At 40.3% G+C, this 22,390-nt stretch overlaps 1 protein-coding gene across 1 annotated transcript; it reads right to left on the bottom strand.

Annotated features, from left to right (window-relative positions):
- Nucleotides 1-5,030: 5,030 nt before the first annotated feature.
- LOC134345975 (leucine-rich repeat, immunoglobulin-like domain and transmembrane domain-containing protein 3) lies at nucleotides 5,031-17,840 on the bottom strand. The gene is made up of 4 exons (XM_063047317.1): nucleotides 17,725-17,840; nucleotides 11,094-11,563; nucleotides 6,892-7,197; nucleotides 5,031-6,082 (listed from the first exon to the last, which is right to left on the bottom strand). The coding sequence occupies exons 1-4, from the start codon at nucleotides 17,838-17,840 to the stop codon at nucleotides 5,031-5,033; spliced, it is 1,944 nt and encodes a 647-aa protein (XP_062903387.1).
- Between the last annotated feature and the right edge of the window lie 4,550 nt (nucleotides 17,841-22,390).

Here is a 22,390-nt window from a genome sequence, read left to right as displayed (position 1 = left end):
ATTTTTTAATGCCTCTTTTCTTTACCTTTATTACATTTCCCTTTTATCTCTGCCAGAGGTGCTCAAACTGAGGCACCAAACACACTCGCAAATTTCTACAGATGTACCATAGAGTGCATTCGAACTGGCTGCATCACCGTCTGGTATGAGGAAGGGGGTGGGGGGTTACTGCACAGGATCGAAGTAAGCTGCAAAGAGTCGTAAACTTAGCCAGCTCCATCGTGGGCACTAGCCTCTGTAGTATCCAGGACATCTTCAAGGAGTGATGCCTCAAAAAGGCAGCATCCATCATTAAGAGCCCCATCACCCAGGACATGCCCTCTTCTTATTGCTACCATCAGGGAGGAGGTACAGAAGCCTGATTCAACAGATTTCATGACATATGGCAGTGATATTAAACCTGATTCTGATTCTAACAGTAACAGATGTCATTGTGGCAGGAAGGGCCGAGCTTAGGAAGGCTTAGAAAGGCCGAGAAGATTATTATGTGACACCAGGAAATGAATATTTGCCCTGGGGCTATTGATAGAAAAAAAATGAATGTAATCTACCTGTTTACTGAGAAAAAATAATTCTATTTGGAATTAAAATCTTCTCAGGATCAGAAGTATTTGGAAAATCTGGCAAGTAACATATGCTTAGGATACTTCTGCATGTTTTTTTTGTACAGGGGAATTGTTACATATTTTATGATAAAGTATATTCAGGGATCCTAATTATTTTAGAGAATTTATTGCAAAGAAATCTGATAAGAAAATGTGAGAAAATAAAAATGTGAGGTACATATGAAGTGCAATGAGACTAATAGCATAAAAATCATAGCAAGGATGCAGAGACGTAATCATGAAGAAGAAAATTCACAAACTAATTACTGCCTAATTTAGCAAGGTGAAGGACAGAGGGAACTCAGAGATCCAGGAAGAGCATCAGTGAAGCCCTTCAGAGAGAAATTCAATAACAACTCATCCTGAATTCTCCTGTCTGCTTCCATAACAGTCTGTTTGGGATAAATCCTCTGTCCACCACAAATATCACTCAGAGGGTAATAGCAGACAATGTTCCCTCTACACTAGTGAGAATTCCAAGTGGTCAAACATTTTAATTCCCATTCTAACGTGTCAATCCATGGCCTCCTCTTGTGCCAAGATGAGGCCACCCTCATGGTGGAAGAGCAATACTTTATATTCCGTCTGGGTATCCTCCAACCTGTTTGCATGAACATCGATTTCTCCTTCCAGTGAACCTTCTCACTTGCCTATTACTTCTTCCTGGGTCCCCTCCTCCATCCCTTCTCCCATAGTCCACTCTCCTCTCCTATTAGATTCCTTCTTCTCCAGCCCTTGACTTTTCCCACCCACCTGGCTTCACCTATCACTTTGCAGCTAGCCTCCTTCCCCTCCCCTACCTTCTTATTCCGGCATCTTTCCTCTTCCATGCATGACAGATGCATTTTAATGTGGATAAATGTGAGGTTATCCACTTTGGTGGTAAGAACAGGAGGGCAGATTATTATCTAAATGGAGTCAAGTTAGGAAAAGGGGAAGTACAAAGAGATCTAGGTGTTCTTGTACATCAGTTACTAAAAGCAAGCATGCAAGTACAGCAGGCAGTGAAGAACGCTAATGGCTTGCTGGCCTTCATAACAAGGGGAATGGAGTATAAGAGCAAAGAGGTCCTTCTGCAGCTGTACAGGGCCCTGGTGAGACCACACCTGGAGTACTGTGTGCAGTTTTGGTCTGAGGAAGGACATTCTTGCTATTAAGGGAGTGCAGCGTAGGTTCACGAGGTTAATTCCTGGGATGGCGGGACTGTCATATGTTGAAAGATTGGAGCGAATGGGCTTGCATACTCTGGAATTTAGAAGGATGAGAAGGGATCTGATTAAAACATATAAGATTATTAAGGGATTGGACATGCTGGAGGCAGGAAGCATGTTCCCACTGATGGGTGAGTCCAGAACCAGAGGCCACAGTTTAAGAATAAGGGGTAGACCATTTAGACCATAAGACCATAAGACCATAAGACAAAGGAGCAGAAGTAGGCCATTCGGCCCATCGAGTCTGCTCTGCCATTTTATCATGAGCTGATCCATTTTATCCTATTTAGTCCCACTGCCCCACCTTCTCACCATAACCTTTGATGCCCTGGCTACTCAGATACTTATCAATCTCTGCCTTAAATACATCCAATGACTTGGCCTCCACTGCTGCCCGTGGCAACAAATTCCATAGATTCACCACCCTCTGACTAAAAAAATTTTTTCGCATTTCTGTTCTGAAAGGGCGCCCTTCAATCCTGAAGTCATGCCCTCTCATACTAGACTCCCCCATCATGGGAAACAACTTTGCCACATCCACTCTGTCCATGCCTTTTAACATTCGAAATGTTTCTATGAAGTCTCCCCTCATTCTTCTAAACTCCAAGGAATACAGTCCAAGAGCGGACAAACGTTCCTCATATGTTAACCCTCTCATTCCCGGAATCATTCTAGTGAATCTTCTCTGAACTCTCTCCAACGTCAGCACATCCTTTCTTAAATAAGGAGACCAAAACTGCCCACAGTACTCCAAGTGAGGTCTCACCAGCGCCTTATAGAGCCTCAACATCACATCCCTGCTCCTATACTCTATTCCTCTAGAAATGAATGCCAACATTGCATTCGCCTTCTTCACTACCGACTCAACCTGGATGTTAAATTTAAGGGAATCCTGTACGAGGACTCCCAAGTCCCGTTGCATCTCAGAACTTTGAATTCTTTCCCCATTTAAATAATAGTCTGCCCGCTTATTTTTCCTGCCAAAGTGCATAACCATACACTTTCCAACATTGTATTTCATTTGCCACTTCTCTGCTCATTCTTCCAATCTATCCAAGTCTCTCTGCAGACTCTCCGTTTCCTCAGCACTACCGGCCCCTCCACCTATCTTTGTATCATCAGCAAACTTAGCCACAAAGCCATCTATTCCATAATCCAAATTGTTGATGTACAATGTAAAAAGAAGTGGCCCCAACACTGATCCCTGTGGAACACCACTGGTAACCGGCAGCCAACGAGAATAGGATCCCTTTATTCCCACTCTCTGTTTCTTGCCAATCAGCCAACGCTCTATCCACGTATGTAACTTTCCTGTAATTCTATGGGCTCTTATCTTGTTAAGCAGCCTCATGTGTGGCACCTTGTCAAAGGCCTTCTGAAAATCCAAATATACAACATCCACTGCATCTCCCTTGTCTAGCCTACTGGTAATTTCCTCAAAAAATTGTAATAGGTTTGTCAGGCAGGATTTTCCTTTAAGGAATCCATGCTGAGTTCTGCCTATCTTGTCATATGCCTCCAGGTACTCTGTAACCTCATCCTTGACAATCGACTCCAACAACTTCCCAACCACCGACGTCAAGTTAACAGGTCTATAATTTCCTTTTTGCTTCCTTGCCCCCTTCTTAAATAGTGGAGTGACATTTGCAATCTTCCAGTCTTCCGGAACCATGCCAAAATCTATCGACTTTTGAAAGATCATCGTTAATGCCTCTGCAATCTCCACAGCTACTTCCTTCAGAACACGAGGGTGCATTCCATCTGGTCCGGGAGATTTATCTACCTTTAGACTATTCAGCTTCCTGAGTACTTTCTCTGTCGTAATTGTGACTGCGCACACTTCTCTTCCCTGCCACTCTTGAGTGTCCGGTATCCTGCTGTCTTCCTCAGTGAAGACTGATGCAAAATACTTGTTCAGTTCCTCTGCCATCTCCTCATCTCCCATTACAATTTCTCCAGTATCATTTTCTATCGGTCCTATATCTACTCTCACCTGTCTTTTACTCTTTATATACTTGAAAAAGCTTTTAGTATCCTCTTTGATATTATTTGCTAGTTTCCTTTCATAGTTAATCTTTTCTCTCTTAATGACCTTCTTGGTTTCCTTTTGTAAGGTTTTAAAAATTTCCCAATCCTCTGTCTTCCCACTAATTTAGAATGGAGTTGAGGAAAAACTTTTTCACCCAGACAGTGGTGGATATGTGAAATGCTCTGCCCCAGAAGGCAGTGGAGGCCAAGTCTCTGGATGTTTTCAAGAAAGAGATGGATAGCGCTCTTAAAGATAGCGGAATCAAAGGTTATGGGGATAAGGCAGGAACTGGATACTGATTGTGGATGATCAGCCATGATCACAGTGAATGGGGGTGCTGGCTTGAAGGGCCAAATGGCCTACTCCTGCACCTATTGTCTATTGTCTGTTGTCCATCTCAGTCCTGATGAAGGATCTCAGCCCAAAACGTCGACTGTTTACTCTTTCCCACAGACGCTGCCTGACCTGCTGAGTTCCTCCAGCATTTTGGGTGTGTTGCTTTGGATTTCCAGCATCTGCAGACTTCCTTGTGTTTGAATATTAGGAGAATTAGGAGAAATTTCCTCATTTCCATCTGCTTTTAAATCTCCTACCCTGTATCCAGAAAGCAAATACACCAGGGCCAGAAATGCACGTAAGAGTTGAGATTTGACCATGCCAGCTCAGTTCATTCTGAAATCTCCAATTGTTAGACTGGCCTCCATTGAAAACAATTAGCTGACAGAATGATAAAGGATTATTGGGCAATGGCCAGGAGCTACATAAACAACTGGCCAGCATCATATTCTAGGCAATATACCAAAGAGATGTACCTACAGCTACTTAGGAAATATCAGTTATATTTACGTTACAAGTTTCCAACTCTGCCTTTTCTTTCTGGGTTGGAAGCTTAGGTCACTGGCGCTTATCCTGCAGAGGAGTGATCTGATCTTGTTTAAAAAACAAAAACTCCAACATCCAAACTGGAAGAGCATTTTCAAATTCCAACACATCCAATTTGGATGACGATCACAACAGACATAAGCAAGTTTATTACAATTTTATTATAAAGCTTTGCATTCAATGTGAAACCCTTCATGTATTTTGAAAAACTAGGATGTTATAGAAATAAGTGCTGAGCCAATAAACCAAATCTTACATAAACTTTAAGGATCTTTTTCTCACAGTACGCTGATGCTTCACATGTCAGCACAGGTACTCAGACCTAGAACTGTCACTTTTGAAGGTGAGCTCTGAGTCAATGCTGGATCTTGAGCATAGCAATAGTCTTTGCGATTCAGTATCACGATGAGTCCACAGTTTATGCCCTCTCATTTTTGGCTCTGGTTTGAGGGATAGTGTTTCAAACTGTATGTAAGAATCTTTAATTAGCTCATGTTCTGCTGGTTCTTTCTTTTTGCAGTGACTTTTCATGATGACCGAGCACAAAGCAAAAATTATTCCCACTCCAGAAACACACGCCACACTAATACCGATAATGATCAGCAAGGATTGATGGCTGTCTATGCTGATTTCTCCTTCCGTTGAGAAAATGGCACATTGTTCTCTCTTAGGCTGGATTCCCTTTGGGCAGACACAAACGGTATATTTTGTATTGGGTGTCAAACCACCTATAGAGATCTTGCTTTTGTTAGGATCCACATGGATTTTCTGCACATCTTTATCACCATACTTTGAGTAGAGTACATTTAATGGTGTACCACTTTCGTAATCGTTAGCTTTCCAGGTGACCAGGACTTTCTGATCCGTCTCACTGATAACACGGAGATTTTTAATCATAAAATTCCGGTTTAATGCTGCTGTTGTATTCATGGATACACTTTCTTTCTTGTTTTCATTGACTTGCTGAGTTTCTTTTTTTGAATTTCCCTCTACTTGCACCTCATTAAGCTTCTTTTCATCCGCCATCGCCTTAGCTTTGTCAACGGGAGTGGCCTTTTTCTTAGCTCCTGTTGTGGTGGGCATGGGTGATAACGTTTCTGTTGACAAGCTTCCCATTTGTTCTTCCACATTCACTTGAACTGAATTATTTTTCTCTGCCGTCGGTTTGTTTATAAAACTCCTCCTTAGTGGGCGAGCTGTGGTGACGGTTCCTACAACTGTGAGGGTGATGGATGCTTCTGAAGTTCCTGCCAAATTTTTCGCTCTACATCTGTATTCACCAGCATCCTTAAAGGAAATTCCCATTAAACTTATTATCGACCATCGGATCCCATCTGCCGGTGATTCTTGAATGACTAAAGGAAAAAATGTTTTAAATATAATGAGCAAATTAATTAATACACTGTAATATTACCCAGTACAATAGATTTTAATTGGAAATTTTTCTTCTGCCAATCTTGGTATTTCAGTCATAATTAAATTCAAATGGATCAAAGCGGAAAATAATTCATTAATAAACCAACATTTAGATTTTCCTGCACCAGAATCATATGCTTTCATCTAATTAATTTCCAACTTAAAAACAACTCTAAGCCAATGGTGATAAATCCAAATAATAAAATAAATCAAGGGAGTCTGGTCAAAAATGTTATTTCCTTAACTGGATAAAAGATTAGAAAGGAGCAAGGAGTGAGCAACATATTATTACTGTGATATTAAATGATTCTCAAAACTTGACCGTTTTGAGAATCACTTAATACCACAGTAAAGATAACTTCAGCCTTGCGGATCAAATCTAGCCTTCTTTCCACTTTTATCCATCCATGGAGCAGTCTCTTCACAAGAATGGTCGTCTGACTAAATGTACCCCAATCCTGTACACTAAACTTAGCTGTGGAGATGTGAATCAGTAATGAGGGCACATTACAGGCATTTTATTCCAGTCTCATTCACCAGATCTGTCTTTGAAATCTCTCTGCATCTACCTCACAACACACCATTCTTCCTAGCTTTATAAGCTTTGGAACTTCCTCTCAAAACTTGCCTTTCTATTGCTTTCTCTTCTTAAGCACTCTTCCCCTTATGTGGATTGATGTCACATTGCTGTGGAGTACTTTGGAATTGTTACCAAGTGTTCGACACAACAACAAGCGGTAAGTATTACCTGTATTATTAACTGGTAAGCCATCTTCCCTAAACCAGATGAGTAATGGGGTGGGATATCCCGTTGAGTCACACCGGAGTAAAACGTTGCTTCCAAGTGGTGACGTAATTTTGGTTGCTGAAGTCATGACTGATGGTTTGACACACTGGTGAAGCTCAACGCGTTGGAATAGGACACCAGCAATATCATCCGGCCCGCTGCAGGTCACCAGAGGATCCATGAGGATGACTGGCGTTTCTTCCGACTTAGAGAGTTCAATTAACTTCGATATTCTACAATCACAGAACCATGGATTATCTTGGAAACCTGAAAAAAAAGATATCTTAGGCTATTATATTAAAGAAATGATTATGCAAATTTTCTCAAATGTACCAAAGGACTTCATTCAAACCAAATCCTGCAAGTTCACACATAAAAATCCTTCAGTAGGGTTGCTTAATCTTTGGCATTACAGATTTATTATTTCCCTTTCCAGAAATTCCATTCTACTCGTTAACCCTTTATTTTCTGTTGCCAAGGCATTACTTACACTTCTGAACGAACTTCAAAAAATTGGGACTGCATTTTGAACATACAGGTGTCCCCCGCTTTTTGAACGTTCGCTTTACAAAACCTCACTGTTACGAAAGACCTACATTAGTTCCCTGTTTTCGCTAACAGAAGGTGTTTTCACTGTTACGAAAAATCAGTGTGCGCCCCGAGCAGCCACTCTCCCCCGGATTTGGAACTGCATTCTCACCGGCATTGCTTAAACACATGCCTGTGAGCAGCTGTTAGCAAGATGAGTTCTAAGGTATCAGAAAAGCCTAAAAGAGCTCGTAAGGGTGTTACACTTAGCATAAAACTAGACAATTAAGCATTTCGATCATGGTGAACGAAGAAAGGACTAAGTGAGTTTGGCTTGTGGAAGCTGACGAAGATGATGTTGAAGAGGTTTTGGCATCCCATGACCAAGAACTGATAGATGAAGAGCTGATGCAATTGGAAGAGGAAAGGATAACAATCTAAACCTCAGTGTCCCACCACCCTAAATCCCGGGCCGCGGACAGATTGCCGATTGCGTCGCCTCTGATCTGTGCCAACATTTACGTGCCAAGTGGCACCTAATTAATTAGCTTGTTTATTTCGGCTTTTTTCTTAAAGATGTGCTGTGTGCCTCCTGGCTACCGCTGTACCCCTGCATGCTTCGCGGATTGGTATCGGTTTGCTGCCCAGAGGGTGGGGACCACTGCACCACCCCAACCTCCGACTCAGCCTAACACACCATCATCAGTGTGCTCAGCACTGTCCCAATTCCGGTAAGTGATACTACACTGTACATATATTATTTCTACCTTATATAGGCTGTGTATTTTTATGTGTTATTTGGTATGATTTGACAGCTTTATAGCTTAAAGGTTACTGAAGAGAGTGTTTCTGCCGAGGGCGCTTGTGTGAGATTTTCTGCCGACGGCGCTTGCGTGAGATTTTTGCTACGGAGAACTGTGCAGCAATTGTTGTGGAGAAGTATTTCTAATTTATATAGGCTGTGTATTTATCATATCATTCCTGCTTTTACTATATGTTACTGTTATTTTAGGTTTTATGTGTTATTTGGCATGATTTGGTAGGTTATTTTTGGGTCTGGGAATGCTCACAAATTTTTCCCATATAAATAAATAGTTATTGCTTCTTCGCTTTACGACATTCCGGCTTACAAACTGTTTCATAGGAACGCTCTACCTGCGGATGGTGGGGGAAAACTGTATAAGATTGAAGAAAACTAATATTTACTTTTATTACTTTCAAAGTTTTGCAAAAGTCAGTTTGTCACGGCTTGGTGTTTTTGTGGCTGGAAAATAGTTGAAACTACATGACCACTATATTTTTTTATAAACAAATAAATCATGGTATTAATCATGTCTGTGAGTGTTCTAACTGAGTAACTTTTCACCAAACGTCCCTTGCTGCTATAGATTTCATTGGTCTAGTCAGGGGGACATGACTGTTCAAGTTCTCAGGGTCTGCTGCAGAAAGAGTTAAGTCTGGGATCTGATGCTCAGTGTATAGATAACAAACTTCAAGGTCTGTAGCAGCCAAGATAGAGAACTGGGATCCTAGAAGTGGGAATAGATAGGGGATACAGCCCAAGGAGATAAAAGTCAGATATTCAGGAAAATTATGCAATTTTTTTTAGCACTGCTTCAGTTTCTATTATTACTTTTTATGGTTTTACCATAAAACCAGGGCGAACCAAAAGGGTCAGACCAGTTATGCTCACAGATCTCCATTTTGCAGATGACATAGTCCTGCTCTCTGACCAGATGGAGGAAGCACAGCAGCTACTGACACAAGTGGAAATTGAGTGCAATAAAGCTGGACTTCACCTAGACGCTAAAAAGACAGAGTACATGGCATTTAACTGTGACGAAGGTACTCTCAAGACAGTAGAGAATGATACCATTAAGAAAGTCTTTGACTGCAAGTACCTCGGATCAAGAATGGTGAGTTCGGAGAAGGACATAAAGATACGGAAGGCACTGACACGGAGGGCTATAAAGGACATGAAGGAAATCTGGAAGTCGAACCTGACCAGAGGGCTTAAAAAGAGGATTTTCATAGCAGTCATAGAGTCCATTCTCACGTATGGATGTAAGACGTGGACACTCACCAAGACTATGTGAAAGTCTCCAGATGGTTGCTATACACGAATACTCCGGATGGCTCTTGACGTGAGTTGGCATCAGCACATGATGAATGTCGAGCTCTATAATGACCTGCCAATGCTCACCACTAGAATAGAGGCGAGAAGACTGCAACTAGCGGGGCACTGTCTACGCCACCCCGAGCTACCTGCCAGCCTGGTCATCATATGGGAGCCCAAGCACGGGAGGATGAACCCTGGGCGCCCTCCCAAGACTATGGTCAACATGCTCCTAGAAGACAGCGGCGCGGCTAATGTAGATGAACTGAACACACTGATGAGGGAGAGGGAGAAGTGGAGAGTCCGTCATCGTGCCCGACGCCGGCCCCCTAGGCCTGAGTCGACGTGGTAGTAGTAGTACCTTCAGTTACTGCGTTTAATAAATCTCAAAAGCTTTGTACAGGGCTTCCAATAAAGTCATTCAGAAATTAAATGCTTTATTTATTCCACAGCAGTTACTCAACAACTGGGCACTAAATGGAATTTAATTGGTTTATTATGTAGGTATTTCAAGTAAAACCGAATACAATGGAGATGAAAACTGCCGTTTCAGGGCATTTCAATGCAAGTGGTGGAGGCTGCAAATTAGATAAGGACTCACACAGCTCTGCTCTTTGAACTGAATATAATAGATAAGGAGTTAAATTTCTGCATGTGGTCAAGGAGGATGCAGGATGGGGTCAGAGCCTCCCAATAATTTGAATGCCCACATTCCCAGTCCTTCACTGGTTTTGAGAGGCTTTTGTAGTTGGGGAAACCAGATGGTACATGAAGGAGTATCAGAACAGCAGCAATAAAATCTGTTGCTAATTACTTGTCTTATCTTTTTATGGAACAATGAAATATGGTAGTCAAGGAAAGCCACTTAGCCTCTAATAATTCATCCAACCAAAGGAACCCTCAATTGTTCCAACATTAGATTGGTTTGATTCAACGCTCCATTCAAGATTTTTTCCTTCATGATTTGTCCGGAAATCCATTCCAATTACTGATCACACTCTCCATGAAGAAAATCTTCATAACTTTAGAAATGACAAGTCATAAAATGCAGAACAGAACACCATTCACTGCTAAGAGGACATTTCATAATGGAATAAAGCTAACAACTTTGCTCACATTTCCCAATAAGTATAACAATATGGTGTCAGAGCAGAGCGAAACATTCAAAACTTAATCAATGAGCTGGGGTTTTGGATGAGATTATTTTTAAATAGGTCCCAGGTGAGTTTTAATATTTATGGAAGTCCAAGACATTGACTACGTTCAATAACAGTAGCAATGAGTTTGGGGACAGAAAGCATTGGCAGTCAAAGCCATTCACTTCTGCTGAGAGTGGCACTGAACATCAGACAGACATCCCTGGTAGAAAGCTAAGGGCTGGATGGGAACTGTATCCAGACACTTTCACTGGGATATGACCACTAAATTCTACAGTGGATCCAATAAGCAGCAGATAGGGAGATGCACCAACATTTGACCCCCTTAATGGATATCAGGCTGCAGTAATCAGTAATCATACCTAGAATAACTCTCCGGAGTGGAACTTTGTCGAACACTTGGCGTGTTGGAAAAGCTGGCCAGAGATCCAGCAGGTCAGAAGGCAGGGTGGTCAGATTGTTGCTGGAAATGTCAATGTTAGTTATATTTTTGAGATATTGAGCTGCTTTTGCAGGAATACTTGACAGCCTGTTGTTGTGCAGGTCAAGGGTTCGAAGGTTTGGCATTTCTTGTAGCGAATCCCAGGGAAAAGTCGACAATACATTTCCATCGAGGCGCAATTCATGGAGTTCTTTTAAATTATAAAAGCTACGAGGATCTATGGTGTTAATGGCATTATATGTTAACCAAAGATATCTTAAATCCACAAGGTAATAAAATGCTTCACGTGGAAGTTGGCGGACAGCAGTCTTCTCCACTCGAAGTTTAACAGTGTCCACTGGCACATTGACGGGGATTTCAGACATATCTGGGTCGTTGCATAATGCGGACCTGTAAAAACAAAGTTATTTGCTTTACTTCTCTTTATCTGGATATCGTTCATGTTGTTTCACTTTAAAAACCTCATAAGCTATTAAAAGGAAAGATTTTAATGTGATGCTGATGTATTTGTCAGCTTCTGCTGTTTTTAACCACAGAATTTTGCCTTCTATTTAATAACAAAGACTTACTGCCTATCTTTTGCCTCCATTTTCTTTAATAATATTGTACTATTACCTTGTATCTTTAAAATATTTTGTTTTTCTATTGTATAACCCTTTAATAGTATTAGTTCATGTAATGTTGAAACTTTATAAAGCACTGATGAGGCCTCACTTGGAGTATTGTGAGCAGGTTTGGGCCCTTTATCTTAGAAAGGATGTGCTGGAACTGGAGAAGGTTCAAAGGAGGTTCACGAAAATGATTCCAGGATAGAATGGCTTGTCGCATGAAGAGTGTTTGATGGCTCTGGGCCTGTATTCACCAGATTTCAGATGAATGAGGGGTGACCTCATTGAAACCTATCAAATGGTGAAAGGACTCGACAGAGTGGATGTGGAGAGGATGTTTCCTATGTTGGGAGAGTCTAAGACCAAAGGACACAGGATCAGAATAGAGGGGTGTCCTTTTAGAACAGAGATGGGGAGGAAGTTCTTTAGCCAGAGATTGGTGAGTCGGTGGAATTCCTTGCCACAGGCAGCTGTGGAAGCCAGGTCTTTATGTATATTTAAGGCAAAGGTTGATAGATTCTTGATTGGACAAGGCATGAAGTGATACGGGGAGAAGGCAGGAGACTGGGGCTGAAAAATTGGATCAGTCATGGTGAAATGGTGGAGCAGACTTGATGGGCCAAATAGCCTAATTCTGCTCCTATATCTTATGCTCTTAAGTACTTCTTTAAGAGAATAAAGCTTTCTTCAGAAATTAAGAAAACTACTTCAAGTGCTATTTACAATAACGTAAACTTCTTCTTCATTCTATTTCTCCCTTTCTGATGACATGGCCCAGGAAATTGTTTCCTCTCATTTAATATTCTCATTAAAGATCTTTTTGCATAGGCATGTTGGAGTACTGTCTCATTAGTTACCCTATCTCTATATGATATTTTCAGCATTCTTCTAAGAAACCACATTTCTGTTGCTTCTAAGTTTCTTTGGAGTTCTGGTGTTATAGTCCATGTTTCGGAAGCATACAGCAAGATTGACCAGATGTAACATTTTAGTAGCCTAAGCCTTGTTGTCATAGAAATGTGTCTGTTGGTAAAAATGGGTTTCATTTCAGTTAGTCCTGATGAAGGGTCTCGGCCTGAAACGTCGACTGTACCTCTTCCTATAGATGCTGCCTGACCTGCTGCGTTCCACCAACATTTTGTGTGTGTTGCTTCATTTTTTGGAAGTTGGTTTTGGCAATGGCAATTCTTCTTTTTATTTCTACTTTATTTCTAGCATTTTGTGATATAAAGCTACCAAGGTAATTAAAGCTGGTCTTTTGTTCAATCACTTGGTTACCGATGTACAATTGGCAGTTGGGAGTATCCTGCTGTTTTGATATTACATTTGGTTTTTTTGCAGTTGATGGTTAGACCAAAATCTGCACTTGTTTGTACTACTTTGTCTAGAGGAATTTGTAGGTCTTCTGCAGCACTTGCTATTAGGGTGGTATCGTCTGCATACCTTATATTGTTGATGTTAACACCTCCAATTTTTATCCCATCTAGGTCTTCTATTTCCCTGAGAATCATTTCACTATAGATATTAAATAATTCCAGTGAGGCAACGTATCCCTGTCTAACTCCTCTTTGAATTTTAGTCCAACTGCTTATATTATCATCAATTTTTATCGCCGCCATTTGGTTCCAATATAAATTTTGAAGCAGTTGTTGGTCTCTTCCATCAATGTTTAGTTTAGCGAGAATTTGAAATAACTTCTCATGTTGCATTTCGTTGAATGCTTTGGTGAAATCAATAAAACATAAAAAGACATCATTTTGATATTCAATTGCCCTTTCTGAAAGCATTTGTAGTATGAATATTGCGTTCCTAGTTCCTCTATCCTCAATAAACCCATATTGCAGTTTAGAAGTTTCTAATCTTAACTTGTTTTTAATTCAACTCAGAACAATTATCAATAAAATTGTTATTATGTGACTCCTAAAACTGATTGTTGTATAATTTTTACAGTCAGTAGTTCCAGGAATTTTTGGCAGAGTTATAAATACTGATTTCAAAAGGTTGTCAGGCAATACACCAGACTTATATATGCCATTAAACAGTTCAAAAAGAGTATCTATGCCCAGATCTTCTAGGGCTTGTATCATTTCCACTGAAATTTCATCAGGTCCAGTGGCTTTATCATGTTTCATGCTTTTCATTGCTTTAGTTTTTTTTCTTTGGTAATAGGTGGGCCAGAATTAGGATGTTTAATATCTTGGGGTTCCCCTCTATTATCTTCAAAAAGCTGCTTATATACTGAATCCACCTCTCACATACTTTATCTGGATCTGTTAGTATGGATCTGTCTGCTGATCTATTAACTATTTTTTCTACTAACGTGTAAAACAAAATACAAAAATTGTGGCAGGTGAGATTTCTGCACGATTTGGAATCAATTTTATGCTTTAGTTTACAGCATAGACATTTGTTTTACGATTATAAAAATGAGGGTACTCAAATAAATGCACAAACTTCTACCCTTGAACTCTCTGGTCACCCTCCCAACACATAACCCACATTGCCACCAAACATCGCCACCAAACATCAGCACACTGGGATACATTTCAATTGACCTTGTCATCCAAATCATTGACTTGCATTATGAACAGCTGAGGCCTCAGCACCAATCTACTTGGCAGGCCACTGATCAGAGTTTCACACTGTGAAAATAATACATTTATTCCTATTCCTTATTTTCTGTCCATTGAACAGACTTCGACCCATACATTATGTCACCCCTGTACCAACTGGGTTTAATAATCTCTTGCACATCACGTATTGAAGACATTCTGAAAGCCCAGAGTACCCATCGAGCGATTTCCCCCTTCATCTATTGTGTGAGTTGCAACCTCAAAAGAAAGAAACATTAAATATGATTTACTTTTTATTCATCCAAATTGACTCTGCCTAATCCTATTATTTTCCAACTAGCTGTAGCCATTTTCTTAATAACTGATTGCAACAGTTTCCCCAATACTGCTAGTGGGCTGGCTGATGTTTTCACAAATTTCTTTCTCCCTTCTTTCTGAAATAGTAGCTTTTAGCTGCACATTTGACTCTCTTAAGAGCTCTCGTAGAATATACAGGATTTCAGCAGATGACAACTATGCATAGGCTGTCTCCATAGTCATTTCCTTGTTTGGACATCATTTCCTAGGAATTAATGATCTTTCAGTCTCATTAATTTCTTCAATACCAGTTTTATTTATTTATTTGTTTATTAACTGGTTTATTTATCTATTTATCATTTATAGGTTTATCTAATTTGTTTGTTTGCTTATTCTAATTTCCCCAAGCTCTAATTTCCAGGAGTTTGTTCTGTATCTTCTTCCGTGAAGACTTAAAATATTTGTTTAATTTCTCTTGCCTTACTCTGTGAGAGAGCATCATTAACTTTTATTTTTACTTTCCTTTTTTTCTATCTTTAATACCTCTATTTTTCTTTTGAAGCCCCTGACCTGGAGTTACACGCTGACTACAGTTCTTTGCGGGAATGGGACCCGCTCTCAGGGTTCCATAACTGGCCGTTGTTCAACACTCCAAACGCTCGGCCTAAGAGCCCAACTCCAATACAAAGGCCTAGAATCTCAGGGCTCTGGAGACGGTTGGAACAAGGGTCAGTGTCATGACAGGAGACCTGTGTGTCGTCGGGATATCTGCTGTGTGCCTGGAGACCCGGGATCTTCGCGGTCTTCAGGCACAGAGCTCGAAAAAAGTGACGTAACAGGCTTTTAACATCATAAATTAGCGAGTTGTTTGTTATGTCTCCCCGTTTGCAGGAAAAATGGAGACACCTCTTTCTCCCTTATTAGGGAGAGAGAGAACCTGTGATATGTTCAATACCGGGTGAAACGTGAAGTTTTTGGGGTAACTGCAAGTCTGTGTCTTTGCTATTGCTTTGCTCACGCTTGAGTGCTTGGTGGCGGGTGCCAATGCTTTTTTTTGCCGGTGGGGGGAGGGGAGATTGTTGTTTGCTGCCACTTACGCACAGAAGCTGGGGGGACTTTGGGGTTCTAACATTCAACTGTCGTTCATTCTTTGGGGCACTCCTCTGTTTTTGTGGATGATTGTGAAGAAAAAGCATTTTAGGATGTATATTGTATACATTTCCCTGACATTAAATTGTACCTTTGAACCTTTTTATGTTCAGCAGAATCTCTCACAATTATTTTGTTTTTTTTCCATTAGGTGTTTTACTATACCCAACTTTGCACCTTATGCTTTTATATCTTATTTCCTTCGGATATAAAACACAGAATAAAGTAAATGCATTTGTAATTAATCATCATTTTTATTGTTTCACAATTTTATGGTATCAGTAGCAAGCTATGAGCAGAGTTAGAACTTAGAAGAGTACAGAACAGGAACAGAACAGGTTGTGCGGAACCAGCCAAAAACATAAATCAAAAACACCCAATATTCGTACACGGAATAATGGGACATAAACAAAGTGCATTATAAATCATATTAATCTACCGTATACTATAGAGAGGAGACCATTCACCCGCATTATCCACACCAGTCAGAAAAGTGACGTTTTATGTAAATCCCATAGCCAGTTTTCAATCTGGAATGTTGGTATATTTGTTCAGCTACATTTTGATAATTGTGGAAGTTTCTGCCTCAACCGCCTTTCAGGAGGCAAATTATGGAAGAAGTCACAATATATTGGGTGAAAAGAAAATCCTTAACTTCCCTTTGATGAAGTGCAAGCCTTCAAATTATTGACCCGCCAAGAGAAGCACAAAATTACTTTTATATCGAAACTGAAATCAGAAAGTACTCAGACAGATCCTCTGGCAAGAAAAACAGAGTTAAAATTTCTCGTCTAAGCTCATATCAGGAAACAATACCACTCGTTTATGTCATCATTTACATTACGTGGCCTGATCTGTCGAGCATTTCCAGCATTGTGCGGATTTATTTCGTCACTCTGCACGGGCTGGATTTCTTACAGCTGTGTACAACTCAATGCACTTCCATCACAGTCCTCGTTATTGAAAAGAAAACATTATCCTGACCAATCTCACTGTAGAACTAAAATTCTCCAGCCTTAGCAATCTTGTTGCAAGTTCTTTCTGTTCCTTACAACTTTCCTGTAGTACGATAAGTAGAACAGGGTGCAACATTATTCCAGCTCAGGGCGTGGAGTTCGAAGTTCAATCCCAGCATCCTCCGAAGGAGTTTGTCCGTCCTCCCTGTGGATTGCATGGGATTTCCCCAGGTGCTCCAGCTTCCTCGCACAGATGAAAGATATTAATTGGTCGTTGTAAATTGTATCATGTTTGGATTAGAGTTAAATTGGGGTTTTCAGGGGTAGCTGGACAGCATGGCTTAAAGTGCCTGAAGGGCCTATTCTGTGCACTCCAAAGAAATAAATAAATGGACTATACACAATTTACTGACTGCGGCCTAACTAATGTTTCAATCAACTTTACAATGACACACCCACTTCACCCTCCCCACCACCCCCCGCCATTCTTGTTTTCTATATCCATATGTACATAATTGCATTGGCTAGTATGGCCAACACTTTCACTATAACAGGGAAGCTTTTTAACAAAACGCCTTCACAGTATTAAGCTCAGCCTGAGACACTCGTATTACTCATTTTTGTGACCAAAACCTAAAGCATGCTTTCAATAGACCTTAGATTCAGGAACATACATTGGGCTTATTGGAATTTTGTTATCAATAACCAACGTTCACAATCAAGCACCTGTTAGAAAATATGCACTGGCACTTCGCTAGTGATGAAAGATTAAGTGTAATTTAATGCAATTGTACAGCATTAAGAAAATGTCTTCCATCTAAATCACTGGATTTTTCAAAAATGGCGTTTAACAACTATTACAGGATGGTTTAAAAACACTGAAATCAAAATGTATTGTTCTGCTTTGCATTTCACAGCTCATCATCTAGATATGGGACAATATATTTCTATCTGTCTAATTGACTTACCTAATCCCAGTGCCATCACTTCTACCGTGGAAAAGGCAGGTACATTGGGAAGGGCAGAAGGAAGATAATTCTTCACAAATAGTAGCCAACAATAAAAAGACAGAAATCAAATACATAATTCAAAGTCACCAAAACTAGGTACAAAATAAAGCTTTTAGTCCTTATTTCGATGCATCTTCTGTTTCAATATGTGATGGGTTCAGACCGGTAGCAGAGGATTACAAGGGATTAGCTGAGATTTGTAGGTCATGTAACCTTCAGGTATCCCCGGGAAGAGCTCAGTTTTCAGCTCAGCATATTTAGAAGGATATTGTTGCATTGGCCAAGACGAAATAATCTGTACTTGGAGCTGTTTACAATTATGTTATCTTAGATATATTTCTGTTACACAAATTGCAGCTAATTAGATTTAAATATCATTCTTAAAAGATATTAATTGGCTGTCAAACAATCATAGTTTAGTTGAAATTAGTATATTGTGGAAAAAAAGAATTAAATCACGAGAGCTTACGCACAATACAGAATTGCTAAAATGAATGTAACATTTTTATATGTAAAAGAAGCTGAATTAAGATAATACAAATCGTTTAGAATAAATAAGTGACTGTAACGGTGAAGAAATACTGAGAAAGATTATGATGTTGAGATACATCCCAGGATGCATTGGGACACATCATCACTGATGTAACGCAAGATCACATGGTGTTTCGGGTCTTTCAACATAAGACACTCTCGCTCAGGCGGCCCAGCCAGGGTTGATCAGGCCCAGCTTGTGTCCCAGCAGCGTTGGTCCACGGGTCACACCTCTTGATCCACAACCTCCTGGAGGCTCGCTCAGCAGCCTCTGTAATGGTCCTGATGGCCCTTCTCTTTGCAGCTCCTGTAATGCCAAGGAGAGAGTAGCAGTCAGCAAAACCTCCACACCCCACCTCTACAGGCTCACTTCATGCCCTCCACCCCTGTACTTGGCACTGCTCTACTGCTTTTGGCTTCCTTACATTCAAACGCCTACCACTTAAGTCAATGCCACTGACGTGATATTTTGAATCACCCTTTTCTTACAAAGCCTTCTTAATTATGGCATGTTACACATGTATTGATGTATCAGAACAGGGAAGATCATTTGGTCCACTGTTTCCATTCCATCCCACACAGAGCAATCCCATCAGTTCCATGTCCCTTCTCTCGACTTCCCTCTACCCCTGTAACTTATCATGTATAAATGCCTTTGATCCTTCCTTCCCCTAGCTGGAGCAGGGCAATTTACAGTAGCCCATTAGCATACCAGCCAGCACACCTTTCCATTTAGGGAAGAAACTGCGGAAGAAATCTTTGTGTTCACAGAGATAATTCACAAACGCAGTACTTAAGGGCAGGATTGAACATGCGTCCCTGCAGCTGTAAGGAGCAGCAGTAACAAAGGAACCCTATGCAAAGATTTCATTGTACTTCTAATCAAGATTAAATCAAATGAAGTGCATAATTAATTTCAAAATAAATAAAAAACATCTATCATTTAGCCAGAAAGCCAAAGAATACAGATACTTACAGCAATCTCCAATGCATGCATCTCTCATATGTTATCAACGGTGACTGCAAAATGGCATCAAAATCAGTAAAGAATTAGATAAATAAATTCTATTGCTCTTTTCCAGTGCTCCACCCTGTCCTCCTGCAGATGTTGAATTCTGATTCGTGCAATACCAAGCATGTCAAAATGTTCCAGAATTTTCCATGTAGTGAGAGCTCTTCATTTGAGTATTAAATCCACATTGCAATTCCTCCATTTGTGAATCACACCATGATCTCACACAGATTGCTCCCCTCCTCAGCCTTGTAGAAGTGACATGCATTGTATTGACCCAAATGTAACTGAGTTGGATTGAGCAGAAATTGAAAATGGATCTCTGATTTGTGTGACAAATAAACTTAGTGCATTTCCCTTACCATGCTGAGAAATGAAAAGATGTTCTTCAGATTTCACAAAAAAAATCAGTTTTCCTTAGAAAACTTTCAAATTCCTGGGTGTCAAGATCTCTGACAACCTAACCTGGTCCCAATATATCAATGCAGTTATAAAGGATGCATGATAGCAACTATACTTTATTAGGAGTTTGAAGAGATTTCTTATGTCAACAAATACACTCAAAAACTTCTATAGTTGTACCGTGGAGAGCATTCTGACAGGCTGCATCACTGTCTGGTATGGGGTGGGAGGGCTACTGCATAGGACTGAAAGAAGCTGCAAAAGGTTGGAAATCTAGTCCGCTCCATCTTGGGTACTAGCCTACAAAGTACCCAGGACATCTTCAGGGAGCGGTGTCTCAGAAAGGCAGCATCCATTATCAAGAACCTCCAGCACCCAGGGCATGCCCTTTTTTCACTGTTACCATCAGGTAGGAGGTACAGAAGCCTGAAGGCACACACTCAGCGATTCAGGAACAGCTTCTTCCTCTCTGCCATCTGATTCCTAAATAGACATTGAACCCTTGAACACTACCTCACATTTTTAATATATGTGTTTTTGCATGATTTTTAGTCTATTCAATACGCGCACATATACTGTAAATGATCCACTTATTATTTTTTTCTTCTATATTATGTATCGCATTGAACTGCTGCTGCTAAGTTAACAAATTTCACGACACGTGCTGGTGATAATAAACCTGATTCTGATTCTGAGAACTAACCAAGGTTATGCTTAGGCCTGTGATCTTGGACACAAGTGTGAACTCTGCAGAATGAAGGTCTGAAAAGTGTGCAACAAACTTTAAGGCTGACATTTTGCTTGAAACTATGCAATAAATAGTAAAATTCATATTCTTACAAAGGCTAGTTGAGATCAAGTCGGTACACAGCTGATCGGTTAATGCACTTCATCCAATCCAGTCAGTTGAGAGACTGAGTTGTAGAGGGAGAGTAATCAGGCCAGGAATTCATTTATTGGATTGTAGAATGACAGGCGATCCTTTGGAAGTGTGTAAATTCATAACAAGTGCAGATACAATGAATGAACAGTCTTTTTTAAAAAAACAGGTCTGGGGAAATCAAGAACTTGGAACTTAGAAGAATGACAAGTGATGTTATAGAGGTGTATAAATTATAAGGGGCATAAATCTGGTGAAAGCACACAGTCTTTTTCTATGTTATGGAATCTGGAACTAAATGACATAAGTTTAGAGTGAGAGAGGAGAGATTTAATAGAAATCTGAGTTTCATCCAGTAGGTGGTCTGTATAATGAAATGAGTTGGCAGAAGAGTTTGAAACAGGTACATTAACATTTTAAAGGTACATGGGCAGGAGATGTTATGGACAAATAGTTAGATGAGAATCTTGGTTAACGTGGACTGTTTGGGGTGGTGGAGCTGTTTCCAAGGTGTGTGACCATGCTGGATTTCACCTTTTCCAACATCAGTTGCTGCCAAACAGATCTGGCTGTTACTTAATCAACTTGAGCACTTCTTGGCATTTATTTCTTTCCTCCACACCAACCCCCCAAAAACAGACTTTCCTCATGATTTAAAAAATAGATAGAGGAAGAAATGGTGCAAAAGATGACCTTTACATTTATGATCATTACATTCAGTAGTGCAAACTTTAAAGAAAAAACACAAACATAGCACTTTGCCCCTCATTTGGCTCCTTGAGGTGATAGCCCTTTCATTGTTCAAGGGCCTTTCACCCCTCCATGTAGAAGGAGAGTACACTGTGGCCTTTCCCTACAGCACCATAGCGTTGTCTGCACCGAGCTTCAGTGCATCCCTCGTCATGAACTCCTGCAACCTGGACCACACCCATTCTTCAGCATCCCTTTACTGGTATCTCCCTGATTTAGGTGGACCAAATGCCATTCTTCATTGAACTGAGGAACTTTCATCAGTACTTGAAGATTCAGTGCGCTTCCCCAGAACGCCCCAGCGATCAGAGATCAGTTACACAGCTACCAGGGACAAACTGGGTAAATCCACACTCTGCAAAGGTAGTGTACCTTGAGACAATTCACCATTTTTCTTCTCAAAATTCAGTCAAACCATTAGAGATGCAAATTAATATTGGAATTGGGGATCTAGGAAATTCAACCAATAGTCCTTCAATGTAACCAGTAATAGCTAAGGAATGAATTGCAAAGCTTTGAAGTACCAGCTTGAAAATCATGTAAAGGATATTCATCATTGAACTACACATAGAACAATGTTTTGTATTAAATTTCCCAAACCGAATGAATTACAGGCATCACACAAAATGCTGGAGGAACTCAGCAGGCCAGGCAACATCTATGGAAAAAAGTATGGTTCACGTTTCGGGCCAAGACCCTTCAGCAGTTCTAGAGGGTGCAGTTCTGCAAAGGGTTTCAGCCCAAAACGTCGACTGTACTTTTTTCCATTAATGCTGCCTGGCTTGCTGAGTTCCTCCAGCATTTTGTGTGGGTTGTTTGGATTTCCAGCATCTGCAGATTTTCTCTTGTGTGTGATGTAAGTATAGGCATACTGTATCAATAAGGAAGTTTTTGTAATATTATTCTCTTTTTTTAAATTACTTACAGAAATTACTTGCAAAATAATTGAAGGGAGATGGGTTGTAGAGAGAAAAGAATTGCAAAGGATCAATTTACTCAATTAAGAAAACCATTTATCTTGCATTCTTAATGCAGCTTGTACAGATAAT

The sequence above is a fragment of the Mobula hypostoma genome, chromosome 4 (assembly GCF_963921235.1).
Source record: "Mobula hypostoma chromosome 4, sMobHyp1.1, whole genome shotgun sequence".
Classification (NCBI taxonomy): Eukaryota; Metazoa; Chordata; class Chondrichthyes; order Myliobatiformes; family Myliobatidae; genus Mobula; species Mobula hypostoma.
This window is presented reverse-complemented; position numbering and strand designations above follow the sequence as displayed.